Below are 24,826 nucleotides of genomic sequence, written 5' to 3'. Positions count from 1 at the left end.
AATTCAGATTCTTCCCTTTTTTTGGAAGGTCGTTCTGTCCTGGTGATATTCTGACTCACAGAATAGCAATTTTTAATTGCCAAGCTTTCATTTCGACCAACACATACATTCAGGTATATCTCGACTGGCATACTGCAGGTGTAGCTACTGTCTAAAAATAGCTTAGAATGCAGGTGCCCCAACAGGATGGTTCTCATACTTCTGTGATTGATGTACTTTGTTAGGGACATTGGCTTGATTCAGTTGTCGACATACAGGTTTAGGAAGGCTATACGATTCACATTCAGCTTGTCTGAAATGAGAACTGTGCTGGAAACTCCGGATGACGTGGTTGTCAACCCGAAACACAACTTCCCTACAGAGCAGGAGCTTCTTTCCTGACCATTAGCGCAGACCCAACAAACCGACCTCAGTGATCGGGCTGTAAGAACAACTGTACAGAAGTTTTGGCCCTAACACGAACCACGTGGGTCGTGACCCTCTTCATCTAGGCTGCTACACTCGCAGTTTCTGGAAAGGACGAAAGTGCTCTTCATCACAGCCCTGGGCCCCTCCGGCACTCATCCTAGCCCGCAGACTCACTAGCTCCCGGTCCCTGCACTTCGCTGACTTCCATCTTTCTGAATTCCACTAGCTCCCGCCCCAGCACCTCCCTTCGGGCGGTGCCTGCTCATTGGCCCTCCTAGAAGAAAACACTCCCCTGAAGAACTCTGGTTGCGGCTGGGCCCTAAGCTGCAAACTGTTGATCGCTCTCAGGTGTGGGAAAACAACACCTGCGTTTACTAGTGCAACCGCCTTGCACGAGTCCAGCCAGGCCAGCCTCAGGGCGGGAGTGTCCGCCTGGCCGGCAGGGGGCGCGCTGCGCGGAGGGCGGCGGGCGGCGCGTCTAGGCTGCAGCGGTGCCTGGCGTGCGCTCGGTGCCCACAAAGCGCCAGCTGAAGGGGCCGCTGCGGACCTAGCGCTGCCGAGCTCCTCCGTCACTCGAGCTCCACCTCCGGCCGGCCGCTCCTGCCCCTGCCGCGTCCTCTCGCCCCCAGCAGCCGGGCCCCACGGCCGCGAGCCCGGACGCGGAAGGCAGGCCGGGCGGGTGGCGCCTGTGTGGGGCGGTGCGGCGGCGACTACTGCGGGTCGGGCCGGACAGCGCTGGACCATGGCCGAGGCGGCCCCCGCTCCGGTAAGGGCTGCCCGCGCGCCGAGTGCTGCACCCCCGGCAGGGTCCGGGCGTCTCGGGCTGTGGTCCCCGGGCCGGCAGGGGAGGAGGAGGGCCGGAAGCCGGGTCTGTCAGGCGCCGGGCTGCGACCCTGCACCGGCGGCCCCGGGCCGGACGCCCAAGGCGAGTGTGGAAGAGCTGGTCCCCTCCTGCATCCCGAGGCCCCGCCCTGGGTGCGAGGCCCTGGGTGCGAGGCCCCGGGCTCCCCAGCCGATCCGAGGGTTCCAGCGAGCGCAGGGTGCCAGCCCCTTAGCGCCGCCCGGACGCAGGGTGGTGGGCTTGGCGTGGCGTTTTCATCGGCCATGCAACGGCTCTGCGCGTGAGGTCGCCCTCCGTGCGGCTCCCCGAGCCTCGCACAGCCCCAGAGGCGGTGTGACAGTGACAGGCGCGACCGAAGGACGGCGGGGGTCAGGGATCCCCAGGGCCAGGCAAGCGGCAGTGCTGGACGCACAGGGGGGCCCTCCATCAGTGCGCTGGGTGGGCTTACTTACGTGTTTATTCACTCAGGGGGCGTTGACTGTGAGCCTGTGGGCGCCAAGCCCTCCGCCAGCTGCTAGCGCTGCAGGTGACCGTCCCAGTCTGGGCACACGACACCCAGGCAGCATGAGCAGGGACTAGACAACGGACGTGGGGATGGAGAGTTAGGTCTTGGATTTGCCTCGGGGCTTTGGTCACCCCGAGGAGAGCCGTTTTAGTGGGTCGGGAGCCAGACGGGGCTACTGAGGCGTGACCGGAAAATGGGAAAAAGCGCAGGAAAGAGAGGAGCAGTAGCAGTGTGGTGGGGAAGAGAGAGGAGCGGAATCTCTGCCCAGGACTTCCTTTCCCGAGCTTTACACATATGTACATGCACACACGTGTGTGTACATGCATGTGTGCATCTGTGTATAGGGTGGTGGTGGCACATGTCTGCCAGCCCTGGCCAATAGAAATATAATGGAAGGCACAGATCTCACTTGATGTTTTCTAGTAGTCACACTTAAAAAGTGAAAAGAGATAGATGCAATTAATCTTAATGATCCATTTTATTCAACCCAGTGTACACAAAATATTTCCCGCATGTGGTCAAAATTAAGAAATTAATCGAGCGTTGCATTTGTGCCCCCATACTAAGCCTTCAGAATCTGGTGTGTATTTCATACTCGGCAGCGCATGTCAATGGCTGAGCACATTTCTGCTCAGTAGCCACACGTGGCTACCACATTGAACAGTGCAGGGCGATCTTATGGGGAAGAATCAGGAGAGATTGAAATACCACAAAACAGAGGTGGGGGAGGGGGACAACGTCCCTAAAAATGTGGAAGGAGCTGGCATTCGGAGCATGAGTGGAAAGATTGGTTCTGAATCGGATGAAACTTTTTCCTGTGGGAAGGAAAGCAAGCACAGGTTAAGTTATTGATGAGTCTGAGGTGGAAGGCACGTGAAGAAAGAGTTGAGAGAGTTTGGGTCTCATCCCCCCCCCCCCCAGCCCACCATCTGAGGGTGAGGGCCCTGCGGGCCCGACTCTTCCTTCTCAACATCTGCTCACCCCTGCCTGGCAGCAGCAGCAGCCCTGGTGAGCCCGTTAAAAATGCAGAATCTCAGTTTCCCTCCCAGCCCTAGGGCATCAAAGTCTGCACTTTAACCCAATGATTCTTATGCACATAAATTTGAGGAGAGGGTCTGGAGTTTGCAGTGGCCACTATAGGGACCTGGAAAAGCAGCATGGGGGCACCAGGAGGGTGAGTCCCCACCCAGCTTAGAGACCGTTGGTGTGTGTGTCGCTACCAGTTTACCTGGTTGGGTGACTCACCAGCCTGCTTACAGGAACAGGGAATGAGGAACAATTGCACTGGTTCACACCTGGAGGGTGCTGAGGATTAGGCAGGTAGACAGGGTGGAAGGTGGCTGAAGGGATCACTGAGGCTGAAAGCAACGCTCAGAGGAGGCTGACGGACAAGCAGCAAGTGGAATGGTCAGGGGATTAGTGGGATTGCAGAGCAGGTGACACGAGAATAAGGTAGTGGGTGAACTGGACGGGTGGGAGGTCGCGGCCAGAGTGCCAGGAACCATAGTGTCAGAAGTCTTTGTAATGCTCAGTTAACCTACTTGTTATAGGAATTTCTGTGTTGTTGTTTTTTTTTAAATACTGTTTCAATGTATATTCAGTGAAGGGACAGCCTATTCTTTTCTTTAAAGATTTAGTTCAAAAGTTAATTATATAGGCCAAAGTTTGCTTGCCTGAAAATTCCACGTTGGTTCTAGTTCTGCCCAGCAGAGCAACACAGTGTGAGAATAAACAGGTCTGCTCTGCCTTCTGTTTTATAACCCTGCAGACTCAGCCTTCAAAGCGTGCTCACTGTTACTGAATGGTGGGTTGTGGTTGGTAGGCAGGGCCCTTGCGTAAGTCAGTGAGGGGTTTACCAGGGCGCATGAGCTGGGTGTCACCTGGCACGTCCTGGGGCACGGGGGCCTTTCCCACAGACAGAGTGCAGCAGCAGCAGCAGCCCGAGCCTGCAGACAGTCGGCTGATGTTCCTTGCGCCCAGGGAATGTGCTGGGGTGGTTCTTGATCCAGTTTCACTTACTGTCTTAACCTGATCCTTCCCTGACCCACCAGCAGTTTTGGCTCTCGGTGCCAAAGAGCCCCGTGACCGTGAGGCTTGTGCAGGCACCACTAAAGCCGCACCGGGTGGATCTCAGATGCCCGGTAAAGCGTCCTTATCTCACTGGAGTTTGGATTAAGGCTCCTTCTAACACTCGGTGTCTTGTCTCATCTCTCCACTGCACAGACTTCGGAATGGGACTCCGAGTGCCTCACGTCCCTGCAGCCCCTTCCTCTGCCCACGCCCCCAGCAGCAAACGAGGCGCACCTGCAGACCGCAGCCATCTCCCTGTGGACGGTAGTGGCAGCTGTGCAGGCCATAGAGCGCAAGGTGGAGGTGCACAGCCGGCGACTCCTGCACCTGGAAGGACGGACAGGGACGGCAGAGAAGAAGTTGGCCAGCTGTGAAAAGACAGTGGCTGATCTCGGGAACCAGCTGGAGGGCAAGTGGGCTGTGCTGGGGACCCTGCTGCAGGAGTACGGGCTGCTGCAGAGGCGCCTGGAGAACTTGGAGAACCTGCTGAGGAACAGGAACTTCTGGGTCCTGCGGCTGCCCCCGGGTGTCAAAGGAGATGTCCCAAAGGTAGTGCTTCACTGCTAGATGGGAAGTGGTACCCCAGGGCCTGCGTAAGGGACAGTCAAGGAGGCCGTGAAGCCGTTTGTGTTTATCTGTTTGGGGAGCACTTCACGTTCAGTTTAGCGATCATCCGAAGTGTCAAACTTCAGATTGGAAACTCCAGATAACGTTGGTGATCTGGTGGATGGATTTTTCCCTCTTTCGCTTTCTCCTGTTCATTACCCACAAGTCACTTTTCTTTGCTAACCTGTCTGCCACAATCTTGCTGTGGCAACTAAATTAAATCTCATTTAACTGAGTCAGTTTGAATATGTTACCAATGCTGGTGGAAAAGGTCGAGGGGGAACAAGGGAAGAGACGTTGAGTAAGTGGTTGGGGTTAAGGGTGTGGGGTGATCGGTGGGTTTTCGGCACAGACCCTGTCTTCAGCTCCCTCACAGGAGGGTGGGCTGCAGTGCTGGGGCTCAGCCTTCCCGGAGTGACTGGCCTTTAAAACAAAAGGCAGTAAACATCATCCTCACCTCTGGAAGACAGCCTTGAGGCTGCCCATCCCCAGCCGCCTGTTTATTTATTCATTTATTCGACACGGGTTTCTTGAGCACTTACTGTTTTGCTTGATATCTGCATCCTGAAGGCATCGCTATGAACAATTCATATAAATTTCCCTGGAGTTTACATCTTAGTGGGGAAAGAAGGACGATATCAACAGACAAGAAAATTAACACATTTCAGTGCTTTGGTAAAAAGGAAGGCGCTGTCTAGGAATTCATTCTAGATCGGCTGTCAGAGAAGGTCTCAGAAAGGAGCTAATGTTCAGGCTGAGACCGATGGACAGGAAGGACCCAGCTGTGAGGAGAGGGAGGAGGAGCTTTGGCAGGAAGAGGAGCTAGCACCGAGTCTGGAAGATACGAACAAACTTGAAGTGCGGGGCGGGGGGGTGGGGGGGTGGGCATCATCCCGGACTATGGAAGGCAGCCCTGGCAGGGCGTGCAGTGGGCGGAGGAGGGCGCCACTGGAAGGGGGGTCAGGGTTGGGTCATTTTGGGCGGCGTTTTTTTCAGTCCTGGCTGCACACAGGCATCCCCTAGAGGGTCTTTAAACTTTGGTGAACTTCACCCCCTCGAGATTCTGATTTAATGGAATTCTGAAAGCCCTGTATCTGATTCCAATGTGTGACTAGGTTTGTGAACAACTGACGCAGGACATTGGAGACCAAGGTGAGGAATTTGGATTTCATCTTAGCACGGCTAGGGGAAGACGGACGTTGGAAGGTTTTGAGCAGAGGAGATGTGTCTGCTCTGTTTTGAAAGAGTCACTGGCTGCTGCGTGGAGAATGGACCGTGGGGGTGAGAACAGAAATGAGAAAATGAGTAGGGCCACTGTAATGGTTGCAGGGATGAGAGGGGCTTGGACGAGGGTAGCAGTAGTGGCAATGGACACGAGAGGACAGAGTGAGGACATTTAGATGGCAGAACCGATGATGGGCCTTGCTGATGAGAATCGGGATGAGGAGTTGAGAACGATCGTTGTAAGTCCACCGCGTAATAAGTGTTTCTGTTATTTCCCTAAGAACCCCAACTTGTCCGGGATCTCGCAGTTACTAAGTATAAATAACAGAGTTATATTTAACCCAGAGAACATGCTCTTAGGTGCACTGACTCTTAGCCTTGAGCTTGAAGAGCTGCGGGGGGTGTTGACAGTTCCTGACATGGGGACGCTCTTGCGGGGGGCGGATTTGGGAGTTTTCCTTCAGCAGGTTGGCGGTGCCGTGACACATGCAGCAGAGGTGCTGAGTGGCCTCTGAAGCTCGAAGGTGAGGACAGTTTGGGCATCGCTGATGTGCAGGTCATAGTGTAAGTCGAGAGAGAGTGGAGTCTGCGGGAGGGAAAGTGGAGAAGCGGGAGAGGGTCCGCAGGCCAAGTTCGGGGGGTAGGAGGAGGGGTGGCCATGGCAGAGGATGAGAAACCAAACAGGGAGGTGTGGGGGGGCACAGGGCCGAGGGGAAGAAGTATTTCAAGGAGAGAGTGTTCATTTGGATCGTGTTTGTTGCTGAGAGGTGGAGAGAGATAGATGATGAGCCAAATGAATGTGATTTGGCGACACAGGGTGGCGAGTCGGAGGAGAGCTTCTCCGTTGCAGAGGTGGAGACAGGGTTTCAAGGAGAGAGAACGGAGGGAGGGAGGGAGGGAGGGTAACTGACCCCCTGTGGGGCAGAGCTGCCCCGGAGGGATCTCAACTCCGTGTCTGCGTGGTTTATCTTTGGTTAGGATAGTTTACTTAGCCTTTGCAGTAAGGAGAACAGAATAGGTAAAGTTATTTATTGTCTTCCCTGGGTAAATGGGTAACATTTAAACGGTCCGTCTTCAACTCTAAAATCCTGTATAGAATAATACTATGATTTCTCTTCAAGATTTCTGAATGAAATAACATCTGTTGAAGATTTGCCGGATCGATGTATGGGAAGTAAAGTTTTGCGTCCTTGCTTTGTTGAAAATACTCTTATTCTGCCCCTACTTTTGAATTCCAAGTGCAAAATAATTTTCTCTCAGAATTTCTTCTTTATTTTGATGTTTCACATTGTGGGAAGCTATACATAACAGTGACCATTTTAACCGCGTGTAAGTGCACAGTTCAGAGTCATGAAGTGTGTTCACTCTGGGCAGCCGTCACTGCCACCCAGGTCCAGAGCTTCCCAACTGCAACTCTGTCCCCTAAACACTCTCCCCCTTCCCCCCCCCCAGCACCCACCATTCTACTTCATTTCTCTGGGAATTTGATGATTCTTACTTGAGTGAAATCATCCAGTTTTTGTCCTTTTGTGACTGGCGTACTTCACCGATGTAACATCTCAGGTTCATCCATGTTGTAGCGTGTCAGAGTTTCCTTCCTTTTTAAAGCTGGATAATATTCCCCGTTTCTTAGAATTTTGAAGGCATCGGTCCTTTGTCACACATCATCAGATGCCACTGATGAAAAGTCACTGCCAAACCAGTTCTCATTTGTTTGTAAGACATCGGTGTTTTCTCTCCGCAAGCTTTTATCTTCTCTTCATACTAGTTTTTCTAAAGTTTATTGAGGAACTGTCTGGGTGTAGGTCTCTATATTTGTTGTGGGTAGTGGGTATGGTCTCTCCATCAGAAGACTGGTATCTGTTTTTTTAAGTTTGTTTTCTTTAAATATTTTATTTATTTATTTTTAGAGAGAGGGGAAGGAAAGGAGAAAGAGAAGGAAACATCAATGTGTGGTTGCCTCTCATGCGCCCCCTACTGGGGACCTGGCCTGCAACCCAGGCATGTGCCCTGACTGGGAATCAAACCAGCAACCCTTTGCTTCACAGGCCTGTGCTCAGTCTACTGAGCTACACCAGCCAGGACTGAAGACTGGTATCTTTTCAGCTCGGGGAAATTTTCTTCTGCGAATCTATGTTTGTAACATTTTACCCCCTCTCCTTTTTCTTTCTGTTTTCATTTTGGAACTAGTTGGACAGACGATGGATTATTGTCTTTTAACTTTTGCTTCATTTTTTTCACCTTTTTAACCAGGGTTCTGTGACCTTGCCTTCCAGCCTTCCTCCTTTTTAACAGTTATGTGTTTAATGTATTCCCTGCCCCGGGCCGGGTGGCTCCGTCGGCTGCAGCGTCGTCCTATACACCAAAAAGGTTGCAGGTTCAATCCCCAGTCTCGGTGGGTATGGAAGGCAACTAACTGATCTTTCTCTTTAAAAAGATACTAATAAAAATCAATAAACATACCCTCGGGTAAGGATTTTTTTTTAAAGAATATTTTCTGGTTCTTTTTTAAAAGCAGCTGGAATTTTTTTTTAATGGGTACACTATGTATTTGGCTTTCTCTGAGACTGTGTTAGAGGTTTGTCTGATTGCCAGTTTATTGTGTTTTTTGCCTCCAGGGTTGTGTGTAGTGTTTGTTCATCTTGGTGCTATTAGTTTTTTGTTGTTGTTTTTAATATTGAGTAATCCTTGGTTGTACACTTGTAAGTGGAGACTCCAGTTGATTAATAGGGCGATTACAGGAAGCAGGCACGTCTCCCCCCGACCCGTGTACGTCTGTTTAGTTAGAGGGTCTTCCCTTTGCAGGAGAGCACTAGGTCTTAGGTGCTCCAGACACGTGGGCTTCTCTTTAAGGAGCCCTGGCAAGAAGCAGACAGGCAGTTCAGGGACCGCCCTGTGGCCCCCAGCGACACCATACTCCCGGTGGTCACACTCCTGCCTCCAGGCAGGTGGGCCATTTCCGTACAGATGAGGTCTGTGGCTTCAGCTCGGTAGTAAATGCTGCTGCTCCTGCCCTCTGCCAGGCGGGTGAGGACGACAGTGGGGGCCGCTCTTCTACAGACAGACCTTCCGATGCAGTTTGGAACCCCTTGCTCCTCTGCTCAGTGTTCCTGCCAGCTCTGAGCTTGAGGTTCTCCCCAGCTGCAGCCCTTGCCTGGTGCAAGGCAATGCCACCGCCTCCTCCACCTCAGGCTCCAGCACGAGCCCCTCCTCTGGGCCCCAGTGAGAGAAACCCCCCAGAAGTTCCGGTCCTAGTGATGGCCTCTCCTCCTCATCCTTGGTGCTGCTGTGGGTGGTCCCTCCTGATCTCACGAGTGTCGTTTCCGTGGAACTCTGGGCGTGCATGTGCGTAGTTCACTGCCTTGAACCAGAAGTCCGCCCTGACCCTTTATTTCTGTCGTTATTTTATCATCTGTACATTTGTTGTAAGTTATCACAAATCTTTTGTGTGTGAGAGTAAATAAAAATAAACTATTGAGTATCTGCATTTGCCCTGAGACTCATTTCAGGTGCTGAGCAAGTTGTAAAAATGGGCAGTTTATGGTTCTAGCCTCTTTGTAACCTGCCTGTCCCTTAGGATGAGCCAAAGTCCTGTCTCTTCCAGACTCACCGCAGCCCCGGGTTCCAAAATTTCCCCTCCATGTCATTAGTTTGAATACAGCCACGTGCTCCTTTTGGACAGAAAGTTTGTTTTTATAATTGTGGTGCTTAGGATAAACCTTGTATTTAGTGGGTCTTCAGAACATGTTGTGTCATGTGAATTAAACACTGCTGCCCGTTCGTACGCAGCTCCATGACTGTGGCCTGCAACACACCGTCTCTCTCCTGGAAACGTGGTCTGCTCTCGCAGCCTGGGCCTGTGTCTTAATTTTTTCCTGGGTCCTATCAGCAGCTCACTTAGTTTCTTACAACCAGATGGCACTTGGTGTAGATTATGGGATGACTGAGCTGCAGTGGGAGGGACTGACCCCAGCGTCACTGTCCTTCCAGGTGCCCGTGACGTTTGATGACATCTCCATCTACTTTTCCGCTCCGGAGTGGGAGAAGTTGGAAGAGTGGCAGAAGGAGCTTTACAAGAACATCATGAAGGGCAACTACGAGTCTCTCATCTCCATGGGTGAGGTTCAGGGGGCACCTCGGGAGTGAGGTGACAGCAGCCCCCGGAGGGGGGCTCAGAACAGTCCCTTTTCCTCCTTATTTCCATGCGGTCCTTGCACACCTCAGAGTCTGGCTCCAAGCTAAAGATTTCCCTTTCACCTTTGCTACGTAGGAAGTGTAACTCCTCCTCGTGCCAGTCAGGACAGAGGAAGACGTTTGGGGTTATGGATGTGCCAGCTGCAGGGGAGTCCGTGGGTGCCCTTCACTCTGAGAGGGCCTCGGTCCCTCCCCGCGCGACACCGTGTCACTCTTGCTTAGTGAGAGTAGCAGGTGGGCCCCGCGACAGTGGCACGAAGCTTCTCCCACACGTCGCCTCTCCCCGTCCCAGCTTTGTCAACAGACGCCGTCCGTAGCTGGAGGTGAATGGGTGGGGAGAAGTGACTTCGAGTCTAAAAGAAATCCCCTTGGACTGGGGACCCCGGAGCCTTCGCTCAGCCCTGGTGGCAGCTCGTCATCACTCTCATTTATCTCTTTTGTCACATCCCCATCCCTTCTTCCTCCTAGATTATGCCATGAATCAACCTGATGTCTTATCACAGATTCAGCCAGAAGGAGAACATACTACAGAGGACCAGGCGGGGCCAGAGGAAAGTGCGATTCCCACCGACCCCAGTGAAGGTAAGCGCGGGCAGAGGTTCGCCGCTGTCTCACTCTCCTGGCCAGAGACGCGGGCGCAGAACAGGGAAGCAGGGCTGGGGGCCCAGAGCCTCTCCGCGCTGCGGCAGCTAGACTGACCCGGTCAGTAGGAGGGTGAGCTGAGCGGTCACCTTGTCCGTGCCTTCACCCGCCACCACCACACGTCCGAGGGCTACTGATTGCATTCCACAGAGGTCTCGAACCCTTGCTATTTAGTAAAACAAACATGTCACATGTCCTTAGGTGGCAGAGCGAACAGCGCTGTTCGTGTGGAAGGAAGTGGCTTCAGGGACTGTACACCCGATCACAGAGAAGTGCTGGAGGGGCTGGCCATCTGCGTGGTCCCTCGGAGATGCTCTTGACCCGGGGACCCCAAAGCAGGTGTCGCCGGGCATGGGAGCCAGCTGTCATTAAGTAACCCTCCCCAGTGTCTTTGGTTGGCAGCTACTTGGTCCTGTGTGGGAAGGACTGCTAGCCCACGTGGAGTTGTGTTTTTTTCTCAAGTGCCCCCCTCTGCTGAGGAAAAACCTCACCTTGTCTTTGCTCTTTGCTGGGTAGAAAGCTCACAGGAAGTTCGTCCTGCAGATGTCTCTGCTGGACGCGTCTCTTACCTCGTAGATTACTGAACCGGAAGGTGGTCTTGGAGCCCCAAACGACAGTATTTCAGCAATGTAACAGATTGAGTTTGATTAATATCGATGTCATGGGTATATGTAATGAGCCTAAACCTATATCACAGAGAAAGATGGGTGACTTAGCCAGAAAGGTTCACTGCTGGAAGTAACTCTTAATGTGCTCTTGTTAGTTATCTGACATAGCTCTCAGCAAGCAAAAATCAGTGTGTCATTTCTTTTTGGGGACGAATGGAAAGGATGTAATTTGTTTTTGTAACGATGCATGAAAGATGCGTTTACCTTTCATCTTGTCAACTTGTGGGTAGTCAGCCTGTATACAGTAACTCATCGTTACTTAAAATTAAATGCAGTGAGCTTTGGATTCACCTACTGCTGTGGTTTGATCTTCACGGTCGTAGCTTTCATTAGCCATTAACAGCCTAGATATTTACCAGAACTTGAGGCTAGGAGGCACATGACCTGACCTCTCAGGCATTGACCTTTTGGCGACTGTGGGCCACACTGGAAGAGGAAGAGTTGTCTTGGGCTACACACTAAATACATTGCAACACAGAATCACACGAAAAAAGTCATAATGTTTTAAGTAAATTTACAATTTTGTACTGGGCCACATTCATAGCCACTGTGGGACGCATGCAGCCCACGGGCCACAGGTTGGACACCCTCGCTCAGACCCATCAATACACGGCATTGAAAAACGACCCTCAGAGTCTGTCTTCAGAACCTTAACCCTGATGTCTCTCCATCTCTTTCTCCTTTCTGCCCTCTTTATAAATAAATAAAAATCTTAAAAAAAATAACCCTTTGTATTTCCCCCCTTTTATGTTTAACTATATATTCAAGAGGTTTTTTTTAAGATTTTTTAAATTCATTTCTCTTTAGAGGGGAAGGGAAGGAGAGAGGGAGAGAAATATCAATATGTGGTTGCCTCTCGTGCGTCCCCTGCTGGGAACTGGCCTGCAACCCAGGCCTGTGCCCTGGCTGGGAATTGAACCGAGATCTTTTGGTTCGCAGGCCCACACTCAATCCACTGAGCTACACCAGCCAGGGCTATTCAAGAGTGTTTTATTAAGTCAGTTATTTTCTTTGTGGTGTTCAAACTGTCAATTTGGCAAGTGAGAGGACTTTAAATGGTCTCCTGTGTCCTTCCAAGTACTGCCTCAGTGCTCGTTTTCTTTAAAAAAAAAAAAAGTTCCAGGCTGAGTTTGGGGCTCCAGGACCCCCTTCCGGTCCAGTAGCCCACGAGGGGGACACCCGGGACCCAGCATGTAGTCATGCCCGGGGCTGAGATTTACTGCAGCGAAAGGATACAAAGCAAACAGCAAAGATAGAAAGCAGCGGGCAAGGTCCGGTGGAAACGGAGGAGCTTGAAGAGTCCCCGTCTTTGTCCAGGACACACTCAATTCCTCCAGCAGGGTTGTGACAACGCTTGCAGAGTGTTGTCTCCCAGTGAGGCTGACCAGGGACTCAGCACCCAAGGTGTTCGTGGGCGCCGGTCACGTAGGCCCCCACCGCCCAGCATGTGCCCCAATTCCAGGCTCCCGGAAGCAAAGCAGCGGGTGTTCGGCGCAAACCACAGCGTAGGCCTCCTGAGGCTTAGCTCTCAGGGAGGCTTTCCATCAGCTCAGGCAACCGCCTGCCAGCCAGGGGCCCACTGTGCAAGCAGGCCTTCCTAACAACAGGCCTGTGTGGGTTTCTGTTCTCCGTACACATTAAAAAGGCCCTGGTTTACCCTGGCCAGGTAGCTCAGTTTGTTGGAGCAGCGTCCCAATGCACCAGGGTTGCAGGTTCAATCCCCAGTCAGGTTGCAAACAAGGGCCACCCCAGACTGCACCAATGAGTGGAGCAACAGACGGATGCCTCTGTCCCTTTCTCTTTCTAAAATCAGTCAGTAATTTTTTTTTTAAGTCCTGGTTCCTTTCAGTAGAGAATAGTATTAAACTGTCTGCCATTAAGGTGCATAACCGGTCCTTTCACATGAAGACTGTGTGGAGGATGCTAATTTTAGGCGACTTTAGTGACAGAACTAATAAAATATCTTTTTGATGGGTGATTATCCACGTTAACCTTGTAGGTCATTAGAAAAAGCCAATCAAATTTCCTGATTTTTGAGCAAGCAAGCAACTTCTCTCTCCTCTAACGTCATCTTTTAATCAGCTTTAGTACACCAGGAAATGCGTTGTTGGACCGGTGTGTTTACATGAGAATATTGATGCGCCTAATTTTCTGAAATACATTTCAGATTTTGTCCATATTTCTTGTAAAACCCATTACTTATTATTGCACAACATTTTAGAGCTTGCAGAAGACTTGTGCATTATTATTAAATAAAAGTATATAGGTAGAATAGAATCAGTTTTATGCTTCCTCGTCATCGTCCGCATCTGATAAAGGGAAAGAGGAATTATTACACCCTCCTCTGGGAGAGTCATTGATGCCTGGGGTCTGAGACAAAACTGTGTACGATTAGTAGAGATCGAATAGCAAGTAGTGAATGGGAGAATACAGAAACATATGAACTTGAAATTTCCTGAAATTGTTCAAGTCTTACTTGGGCCAAACTGCAGACCAGCTGTGTGTGTGTGACTATTATTTGGTCACTGAGAGTATATACATGTATTTTTTAATCCTCACCAGAGGATTTTTTTTTCATTGCTTTTAGGAAGAGAGGAAGGGAGAGGAGAGACAGAGAGAAACATCAATCTATTGCCTCCCACACACGCTCTGACCAGGGATTGAACCTGCAGCCTACATGTGCCCTGACTGGGAATTGAACCCCTAACCTTTTTGTGTTGGGGATGATGCTCCAACCAATGGAGCCACACCCGCCAGGGCAACCACCACTTTTTCTTTATCTGTTCATCTTTGGAAGGACACTTGGGCGGCTTCCACATCCTGGCCATTGTAAATAATGCTGCAGCGAACATACGGATCCCTGTGCGTTTGGGATTTAATACTGTTTTGGATTCCTTCGCGTAAATACCCAAAGATGGAATTTCTGGGTCCTCCTTTGTCTCTCGTTCTATGGCCCTTGTTTTAAAGTCTGTTTTTGTCTGGTGCAGGTGTTGCTACCCCTGCTTTTTGTTTGTTTGTTTGTTTGTTTGTTTGCTTCCATGTTCATGAAATATCTTTTTTTTTTTTAAGATTTTATTTATTTATCTTTAGAGGGGAAGGGAAGGAGAGAGGGAGAGAAATATCAATGTATGGTTGCCTCTTGTGCATCCACTGCTGGGAACTGGCCTGCAACCCAGGCGTGTGCCCTGACTGGGAATCGAACCTGCACTCAATCCACTGAGCTATGCCAGCCAGGGTGTGAAATATCTTTTTCTATTCCTTTATGTCTCTGAGGTGAGCCGGGGAGACTTCTTGGATGATTTTTACTTCATGCGCATCACCATTAACCCACGTTTATCCCCGTTCACTCTGGGCCAGCGAGTCCTTCTTCTGATAAGCAAAACCAGTGGTTAAGTCACATCCAATATAATCCTTTTATTTTAGTTTATCCTACTTGAGAACATGAATCGTCCTGGAAATGATAAAACTTAGAGGTTTTAAATTATTGCACAAATACTTAACACATCCACTCAGCTGTGTTATAGCCCCACACCTGTTTCACAGAAAGTTTCCAAAAAAAGTTTTTATATTTTTACCAGTGGTAGTTCGTGTGTCAGATATTTTTATCATCTGCTTAAGGAGTCAGACTTCCACACAGTTAAAGCCCTATTCACCCAGGGTAGATGTTACAATCTTATTCTTTTCTTGTGATCAGGCTTCCTATTTTTTAACTGCCTCTCGAACCTAAAACCTCGGCATTTATCCGCTCTCTCACCTGGTCAGTATTCAGTTTTTCTCAATTACCTGGCTTCCTCCAGAGCCTGCAGTTTGCAGGAACCAATGATGTGCTTTCACTTGCGTCCCCAGGTGTGCACTGGTGGGATTCCTCAGGCCTTTGAGGAGTGTGCTCCGAGTGCCACTGTGGTGACCTGGCCAGCAGCTGCCATACCGGCACCACACAGGTGTCCGTGTCAGGCCATCTTGGTATTCATGGTGGGCTGCTCCTTCACTCCTGAAAGGTCCCCAGGGTACCCATGTCCACCAAACCTCAGCTGATGTAACTGTATTCTATGCATTCTGTGACTGTAGGGTTAAGACCCACTTGTTTAGTGCAGTAAAAATATTAGCTTAGTTGTACTGATCTAGTTAGTTAAGCAACCAGAGGACCTTTTAGCATCGTTAGTCAAAACTAATGGTTAGCGTCCTAGGGCTTCCCAAGTTGAGTGAAGACACACTTAGTCCATGAGCTGTGTGAGCACAGCCACGCACACTTCTGGAGAACTGGCATGCTCTTTTTCATCCCTGCGTAGCTTTTACGATTGTCCGCTGGCTAATGTTGTAATACAAGGTTGGAAAGAACACAAGCACCCATCATTCAGGGAATTCCTGAGTAAACAGTGGTGCAGCTACACAGAGCAGCTAGGAAAAGGAGGGAGAAAGGTCCCTGTTAGCTGCTACAGGCATGTGCAGAACATACTGCAAGTGAGAAATCCAGGCACAGCACAGTTTGTGCAGGGTCACGTAGCAAGAGGGGAATTATCGAGATGCATACGTACTTGCTAATAGTTTCACAAAGAAACGATGGGAAATTAAAACAAAAACCAGTACGAACAGCTTGGAAGCTAGACCTTCTGAATGTACTGTGTTTTACAGTTTTGATTTTGGAATTTTGTAAATATTTTACTTACTATAAAACTTCTGTAGGTGTGCTCTCCCTGGGAGCCTGCCTGCTCCCGAGTCTCTCCTTTCTCCCTCTCCTTGCCCCCGGGGTGTGTAGCCTTTGCTTTCCTCTCTCCTAAGCCCTGAGGGCCCTTCCTCTGCCTCTGTAACTTGTTTGCTGAGCCTACACAGCCCAGCTGGCTCGCTTCTACTGCCTTTGTAACTTTCTAAATACTCTCTCTTATTTAAAAAAATTTTTTTAAATCAAACATGCCGAAACAAGTAAACTGTATCACGTTGGTGACAAATGCAAATGCATAGAATACATTTCTTTCAAATACTTTTAAAACACAGTATTTCAACTATATATCTCTAAGGGAATATATCCTAAAGACCAAAAGTACCACCAAAAATATTTACATGGAGTTTACATTTTTGTTAATAATATTGGTATTATTTTGAAACATATATTCAGAAAAGCAGAGATCATGTTAATGTCATTAAGAACCAAAAATTTTCAGGGTAATACAGAAAAGATACAAGTACTAAATCAAAGGATTTCATTAAAAGCCTGTAACCTTAAATATGGATGTAAACTCATAACCCTTTTCTTTTTGTAAAAGGCACACGTTTTATAGCTCTGTCCACTGAAAAGACTTGCAGCAGTGACAGCCGGTTACCGGTTAGCATCCTTATCACCCCGACTGTGGTCTCTAAATTCCATTTCTCAGAGATCATTGATTCTGTGCCTGGAGCAGGGAACTTCCCAGGCGAACCTGGGATGGTTTGTCACACCAGAAATGCAGAAAATCCGGTGCTACTGGATGTGGACTGACGTAGAGCAGATCTGAGCGGGCTCCTGCTGGCCAGAGAAGGGACAGTTCAAGCATTAGAAAGAATAATGACTGCAGTGGATTGTAACTCATCAAATGCATGACATTATATGAATCCATAATGATAAACCAAAAAAAAAGCCAAACCACTGGCATCACTGAGGTTTCTGGAGCACGAACCTGTTCCTCAGAAAATTGATGCAGAGATGCAACTAAGCATTTTAAAAGTCTCATATTGTGTATTGTTGATGAGCAGGAAGTTCGTCCTCTAGATGTCTGTTAGAGACCGTTTTCCCTATACCTGCCCTTTGTCCTTCTACTTCTCTCTCTGTATATGTGTTTGCGGAAAATCTGGGCCCTGGGTGGGTGGCTCAGTCGCCCGGAGCGCCCTCCTGCGCCCTGAAAGGTCGCAGGTTTGACCCCCATCAGGGCGCATGCAGGAGACAACTGATAACGATGTTTCTCCGTCTCCCTTCCTCTCTGTCTAAAATCAGTGAATGTGTTCTTGGGTGAGTGTTTAAATTTTTTTTCATCTGGAAGAAAAAGAAAAGATGAAGTTGGAGTATGTTTCATAGATTTTAGTCAAATAGCTCCAAGTAGGAAGTCGAAAAGGCAACCTGCCACCTGTGCTAAAATCTGCATCTCTCCAGTCTGTCCGTGTGACCTACCTGACAGTCTTTGGGCCTTAGTTTCGTCCAGCCTCTTACTGTGGCCCTGGGCGCACCCTCAGATTGCAGTGGTCTCTGCCAGCGTGAAAGGCATCGGGAAAGCCAGGGAGTTCTCATTTGCGAGCAAGAAAGCCGTAACCAGCTTACCAGGCTTTTCTGGGAAATAATATGGAAGCATGAAATTACTCTCTGGACCTTGTCAGCTGGCCAGCCTGTCCTTTTAGGCCAAAAACGGTGAGGTAGGCCTTGGCTGGAACAGCAGGCACAGCTGCTTTGACACTGACCAAATGAGGCATGTTCCGTGGGAAGCCTTTGGAGGCCGTTCTTCTCTTCTTTCTGGAAGAATCCCTAAGGCCTGAGGGGCTTACAGATGTGATTCTCCCCACCCACCCCCTGCACTGCCCCCTTCAGGAAACCATGACCTGTGTCATTTAATAAGCAAAGGTGCTATGATCTCTTAGAAAAAGCCTAGAATTGGGAATCTGAAAAGTAACATTTCTGAGGAGTCAGGTCTGTATTTAAACTGATCCAGCTTTCTAATTCTGGAAGTGTATTTGGTTTTTAATTAGCATTTAAGAAAAAAAACTTTGGTCAGTAGTGTTTCTTCACTTTTTTTGTGCTGTGTTTTAAAGGAGACATTTGAAAATGTGTTCTTTCACTGTAAATTCTTACTGTTTATTTAACATCCATGGGCCCTCTCTATTACATGGAGAGAATATTCCTGTTTCCATTAGTTCATTAAAAGGCTGCAAGACAAAACAATGAAAAGATTTTTTAAGTGATTGTGCTAATGCAGCGAAAAGTACTGTTGATTTTAGATTATTTCAGGATGTCATCTCCAAAATAAAAATTGGTTTGTTTTGAAATAGGCTCACTGAAAGTGGTGAATCAAGCTGAGCACATACATCCTGTAAAAATAAGTAACTTTGGCTTCATTCTGAACTGGCTCTCTAGGTGTCGTATGCCTCTTTTTAAAGGCTGGTTCAGTTCCGTTGGTTAGAGTTAAATTTGGGCGAAACATCGTGTGCCACACACCAACGTGATTATTTTCACTTTCTGATTCAAGTTCCTGAAGGCTATTTTCTTTTCCCCCACAAATAGAGCCTGGCATCTCAACATCAGATATTCTGTCTTGGATTAAACAAGAGGAAGAACCCCAGGTCGGGGGCCCCCCGGAGTCCAAGCAGGGTGACGTGTACAAGGGTCCCTATGCTGGTGAGTAACAAATGAGAGGCCCTCGTGGCCAGCCCAGCCTGTGCCAGGGCTGACCGAAGACACAGCGGGCGGAGCGGTCCGTGGAGGCCAGGGGTGGGAGAGAAGCGGGAGAAGGGGAGAAAAAGGACCTGCCCAAGTAAGTTAGAAACGAAACCGAAATCAAACTTAAGAAATTTAAAGTGAAAAGACACTTTTAAGTAGAAAGACAAATCGGAGTTGTCAGAGGAAGAAAAATAAGTACATACAGATGGACTAAAAATAGGGTGGGGAAGGACAGGAGAACATTTAAATATCACAGGGAAGGGACAGAGAACAAAGAGGGGGCAGGACAAGCAGACAGACGGCGGAGACGAAAATGCCACTGGGGAGGCGCAAACGGGAGTGTTGGTGAAGAGCTGGCCCTGGGGGAAAATGGTGACGGGGAAGCAAAACAAGCCACGTTCCTTCCAATGTACTGAGCACCATCTGTGTTTTGCCATTTGAACCCTGAAAGAGAATCTCGAGGTCAGAAGGGACCCGATTGTTTGCATAACTTCATACAACCTGATTTTCAGTGCCCTCCATGCCTTGTGTTCTCTTAGACTCTAGGAAATAAATGAGACCGTTTCTGCTCTTCAAGATACTTACATTGGGGACACATATGTCACTGCTGGGCCTGCCTGTTAAGTGTCAAGGGCGACCGGGATAGATTACCTATATACAAGAAACGAGCTGTTTGCAGAACATGCGTCGGTTTTAGTTTACGTTTGTAGATAAGGCCTAGGGAAGGATGTGAAGCCAGAACTGGGCCTGGGAAGGTTGGTATGATGTGGCTGGGTGTGATTTCGAAGACGGGGGATGCATTCTACAAAAGGAACGACGGGATGAGCAAAGTCGCGAAGCAGAACCGCGTACTTCATTTCCAGGGTCCGTAAGAGAGCTAACAATCAGGAAGGGCCTGCCTGGCAGAAGAAAGAGGGATAGGAGTAGATTAATGCGTGACTTTAGACCCCGTCACCATAGGCAGCAGTCTCTTCCAAAGCTGGCGAGCGGAGGAGGGGCGTGACGAGGGCAGTCCCTTTTCCCGGCCGGGAGCCTGAGGAGGTTCAGGACCCTGGGCACGTGATGATTTGCCCCGCCCTCCACTGAGTTTGGTAGGGGAGCAAACTGAGAGCTGCGGGTGGTCTATGAGAGCCAGGGAGGGGTCACCACGTGGCCGTGAGACCTTTGCTGGTGGGCATGACTCTGAATCCTTTCTTTCAGATGAACAGCTTGTCATCAAAGCCGAAGGCCTTACCAGGGCCTCCTTGTGCCCTGAGATTCCAGTCAGCTTCCCTTCTCCACCAGCCACAGCAGCGAAGGACACTTTTTCAGATGTGACTTTCAAAAGCCAGCAGTCCACATCCATGACACCTTTTGGGCGGCCAGCCCCTGACCTAGCAGAAGCCTCCGAGGGACAAGTGACTTTCACTCAGCTGGGTAGCTACCCCCTGCTGCCTCCAGCTGAGGAGCAGATGTTTTCTTGCCACCACTGTGGCAAGAGCCTCAGCCAAGACATGATGCTGACACACCAGTGTGGCCACACTGGCGAGCACCCCTTGCCCTGTGCCCAGTGTCCCAAGCACTTCCCACCGCCAGCGGAGCTCGGCAGCAACCCCCAGGCCCACGCCAGTGAGACACCTCCAACCTGCCCGCACTGCGCCAGGACTTTCACCCACCCCTCCAGACTCACCTACCACCTCCGCGTCCACAACAGCACGGAGCGCCCCTTCTCCTGCCCCGACTGCCCGAAGCGCTTTGTAGACCAGGCCCGCCTCACCAGCCACCGCCGAGCTCACGCCAGCGAGAGGCCCTTCCGCTGCACGCAGTGCGGCCGGAGCTTCAGCCTGAAAATCAGCCTCCTGCTGCACCAGCGCGGGCACGCGCAGGAGCGGCCTTTCTCCTGTCCCCAGTGTGGCATTGACTTCAACGGCCACTCGGCGCTGATTCGCCACCAGATGATCCACACAGGCGAGCGCCCCTACCCGTGCACTGACTGCAGCAAGAGCTTTATGCGCAAGGAGCACCTGCTGAACCACCGGCGGCTGCACACGGGCGAGCGGCCCTTCAGCTGCGCGCACTGCGGCAAGAGCTTCATCCGCAAGCACCATCTCATGAAACACCAGCGCATCCACACGGGCGAGCGGCCCTACCCCTGCGCCTACTGCGGCAGGAGCTTCCGCTACAAACAGACCCTCAAGGACCACCTGCGTTCGGGCCACAGCGGAGGCTGTGGGGGTGAGAGCGACCCATCTGGACAGCCGCCCGACCCTCCAGGTCCCCTCCTCACTGGGCTCGAAACCTCCGGCCTAGGCGTTAACACTGAAGGCCTAGAGGCCAACCAGTGGTACGGGGAGGGCAGTGGAGGGGGAGTCTTGTGACCCGCCCTCGCTTCCTGGTTATCCCTGCGCACCCAGGGCCCCGCAGTAATCACTATTGGCACACCGATGCGCTTGGGGTCCTATGCACTTGACCAGAGACATGCTTGAGTTTGGGAGCTTCATAGCATTACAAAAACACCACATTCTGAACCCCAGAAAGGCCTGGAAAGGAGCCCGGCACCCCCATCTTTTCAAAAATGTGGCCTAAGCAGAAGTTGCAGAGAGACAGGACAGCGAGGGTGGGCCCTCCTCATTCATCATGGGGCAGTGGGTAGAGGGTGATGGCAGGTCTGGGTCGAGACAGGCGGTGGGGACAGCCTCCAGAGCTCGAAGCCCATCTGAGGCAGAGCATGTCTCAGCCTGTCATTAGTTTCCTGGTGTAAGACGGTCACTACAAGAAAGGGGTCAAGCCTCGGTCTGTGTTCCTGCTCCTCCCCAGGCCAGCTAAAGTCCACTCGTGCTAACGGAAGCCTCTCCCCGAGTGATAGCTGAATACAGTCTTCCCAGGGTTCCCAGATGAGTTCTTTTAAGTACATTTTGTTAAATATTGGGTGTGTAAGAAATTTGATTGGAAAGCTTAAGGAGAAGAGTCCTTAACTTTTCATGGGCCTGATGTGCAGTCTTCAACCCTGCTGGCATTTAAACTGCTAGAAGCCTCCACCGAGGTCCCAGGTGAAAGGCTGGGAGCGGGCTTCTCAGCCCCAGCTTCAAAAGTGAGAGGTCCCAGGGAAATGACAGAACAGCCTAACAGTTGTGCCTGAGCCACATTTCTTAAGAGTCATTTATTTCAAATTCTTTATTATTTATAAGTCAGTAGATGATTTTTCCATTTCTGGTGTCTGATGTTCTTGACAGTCCTCAGCACACTCCAGAAGTGTTAACGGAGTTTCAGAAAGTGCCTGTGGACGCCCAGCTTCTGTTTTTCCAGCAGAGAGGTGCTGTGTGATGTGCAGCTTTCTCGAGCCAGCAGAGTGGGCTCACCCACCTGGCAGACCCCCCACTGGCAGGGGGCAGACTGAGGGGCCTCACAGATCCCCAAGATTTAAGCCACAGTCAGGGATGGCCTCTGCCTGCTGATTGTGCTTGTAGGGACCTTTGCCACCATGCGTCCTTCTGTCACAGTCATTCAGTTACCTGGGAGCATTTGAATCTTTTCTGCACCGAAGTGGCTTTGCAATTGGGTGTAAGTCCCTTTCTTTCCTTTTATAGAGCTCAGACTTTTGTCTGCAAAATGAGGCTGGTGAAAGGGGAAAAGTGAGCTGCTAAGGAAATTTTTTTAAATCTTGTGATACATTTCTCCTCCTGCCAAAATCCTATCTCTGCCTCTGGCTTCTATCCAGGCAACGCCAAATAAGCAGCAAAATCAAAGCAGACACATTCCTGCTGAAACTTGACTGAAATCAGCTTGGTTTGTTGTTTTGTTCTCGCGTTGAGCCCGAGGTGGAAGACGGAGAATGCAGAGGCGCTAGGTCTCAGGCAGGTGAGCTGTTCATTGCCCGCAGTCCTGCTCCCCCTGAATCTATCTGAGCCGCCTCAGAACAAGGTCTGGGAGTAGTGAGGAGACTTTGTGGATGAAGTGATGAGGGAAGGACTCATGGTTTCCTTACCGCCTAGCTCACCCTTCACCCTGTCTGGTTGTATATAGCCACCCTAGGGAAAAGCACTCAGCCCAGGTAGCTGTGCTCCTGGGAAGGCTCTGCCTGAACATGCTGCTCTTCAGGATAATCGCACTGACAGCATCTGCTCTCTGACAGTCACCATATCGGGGATCGCGGGAGACCTAAGCAATGGGTGTGAGATCATAACGTGAAGTCCAAAGGTGATGAGGCAACCCAAGGGTATAGAACAAACCGATGAGGAACAGAGTGCTGGTGTGTCGGGGGCGTTCTAGCGAGGATCTGAATTCCTGCGCTGAGAAAATTGGGGGTTCTGGGAATTCCAGTTCCACGGGTAACCCACTAGGAACCTGAGCGAGATCCAGCTGGGTTTGCTCCTGCACTCCCTAAAGAAAAGGTAGAAGAATCAAAGTACTGCCTTTAGACGGTGCATCCCTATTCTGACCGGGTCTAAGCACTTACCAGGGCGTGCCGAAGAGGGGGTTCCAGCTGTGACGCTGGACTAGGTAACGGGGGTAACTGAAAGATTTACCGAAGACACCGAGTCTCCCAGTGACAGAGGCCCGTGGGTTGAAGTGCTGGAGAGGGTTCCCACAAGCCCTCCCGCAAGGAGCTGTAGTCAGCAGGGTCCGAAAGTTCCACCGGAAGTGGACACGTTTCCGATACCAGTGAAGCTGGAGCCGTGAGGCTGAGTGAAAGGGAGAGGGCGGGGCCACGTCAGAAAAGGTGGAGGTCGGTGTGGGCCGGACCTTGGCCCTGGTTCGGACCAGGAGTTCAGCTGCGGTACGTTGTGGTCTTCTCTCCCGCCACCAGGTAGAACAGTAGGCCAGCTCCAAATCAGAGGGTTTGTTTGCCTGAGATTCCAGAACGGATAAGTAAAATGCGTCCGGGGAAAAGACAGAGCCAAACAGAAAAGTTTCCGTGTGTGGGGAAGCGTGGTCCATCAGGGGCTCCTGAGAGAAGCCGTGCACTTACTCAGCACTTAGAGGAGAGCCTGGGGGTTGGTGGTCAGGAGCAGACGCGGCAGGAAAGAGGAAGAGCCAGAGCGGGCTCACCGGTGCGCCCTCTGGACGAAGAATCGGTTGGCTGTAGGACCAGATTCACTCTTTGCTTCCTAGGTGTTTCATTGTCGCCATGAGATGAACCTCTGGTTCAGCCACAGATGTGCAAATAAATGGAAGTTGATTGTCTAGAAAGAGAAAGCTGATGACTGATCCTTTCTGCTGCGTGTTCGGTATTGGCAGCACGGTGGCTGGGCTCTAGCTGGAGCAGTGCTTTGCATCATTTCCCTGGGCAGGGACAACCTGCAGCGTTCTCGCTGGGGCCTGCCGGGCTGCTGTGGGGCATCTCTGAGAGCTCAGCGTCCATGCCCACCTCCACCAGGACCAGACCCTGGGCTTTCCCGGGAATAGCGTGCTCACTGTCCGTGTCCGCAAAAGCCTTGGCCGTGTAAGAGGACCCCAGCTCCTGTATCTGTTGGTTCCAAATGGTGTGGAGAACCCCAGTTTCTGCTCACATTTCCTCTTGGGGAGGCGCAGGAAAGCCCCCGTTTCTTCCCCCATGTTGTACCGTCTCTCAACAGCTGCCCAGCGGCAGCTCAGGGGCAGTGGATAAAAGCAGGTCTTTCCCCAGACCGCGCTCACAGACCAGGAACTCCGTTACCTTCAGATACGGGCCTTGTGTGTGTGCGTGGCGGCCACCCTTGACCCTGGTCTCTTCACTCTACAGAGGAAGCAGCGTTCGTACACCAAGGACATTCTTGAGGCAGGTGGCGGGCTCCTACAAGCACAGGTACTCGGGTTAGGTCCAGCCGGGGTGGGACGGGAACGGGGCGGGCAGTGCACCGGGCCTGCATGTGAGGCCACATCGGGGGGGTTAGTGCAGCTTCTCGGTTCTGGAGAATGGACTCAGCCCCAGATTCAAGTCTCGGCATCAGCAGAAGTGACACAACATACATGTATTATTTAAATGTCATGAGGCTAGTCTCCTTATCTGTGAAATAGAGTGATACCTGTGTCTCCGGGGTGTTAGGTGAGGGGACACCAGAGCCAGTGCTGAGCCCGGCACCTGACACGTAGAAGGGGGCAGGATGGCAGCCACCAAGAGGTGTTCGGGGCCCAGCCGGAGAGGGGCCAGCAAAGCCGGCCGAGCCTGGAGCAGAGCGTCAAGAACCGAAACAGCTCCAAGGAAGCACATGGTACCCGAGGTCCCTACTTTTCATGCCCACCCACGTTCTTTTACTCCGCCTTTTCTGTGCTTCTGGCTCCACAGGTCCCCGTGTGCCACAACACCGTGTGGC

At 50.9% G+C, this 24,826-nt stretch overlaps 1 protein-coding gene across 2 annotated transcripts; it reads left to right on the top strand.

The window, feature by feature from the left end:
* Positions 1 to 927: 927 nt before the first annotated feature.
* Positions 928 to 23,739, top strand: ZNF398 (zinc finger protein 398). 2 transcript variants are annotated; one of them, XR_008392763.1, is made up of 7 exons: positions 928 to 1,174; positions 3,978 to 4,373; positions 9,645 to 9,771; positions 10,317 to 10,430; positions 18,399 to 18,512; positions 19,755 to 21,583; positions 21,639 to 23,739. XR_008392763.1 is itself a non-coding variant. In XM_037127340.2 (6 exons), the coding sequence occupies exons 1-6, from the start codon at positions 1,151 to 1,153 to the stop codon at positions 20,909 to 20,911; spliced, it is 1,932 nt and encodes a 643-aa protein (XP_036983235.2). In that variant the 5' UTR covers positions 928 to 1,150; the 3' UTR covers positions 20,912 to 23,739. The 2 variants fall into 2 exon arrangements, 1 of the variants encoding a protein (XP_036983235.2); XM_037127340.2 differs by having other exon boundaries at positions 19,755 to 23,739.
* The last annotated feature ends 1,087 nt before the right edge of the window (positions 23,740 to 24,826 follow it).

The sequence above is a fragment of the Artibeus jamaicensis genome, unplaced genomic scaffold (assembly GCF_021234435.1).
Source record: "Artibeus jamaicensis isolate MK-2021 breed Jamaican fruit bat unplaced genomic scaffold, CSHL_Jam_final contig_718, whole genome shotgun sequence".
Lineage (NCBI taxonomy): Eukaryota > Metazoa > Chordata > Mammalia > Chiroptera > Phyllostomidae > Artibeus > Artibeus jamaicensis.
This window is presented reverse-complemented; position numbering and strand designations above follow the sequence as displayed.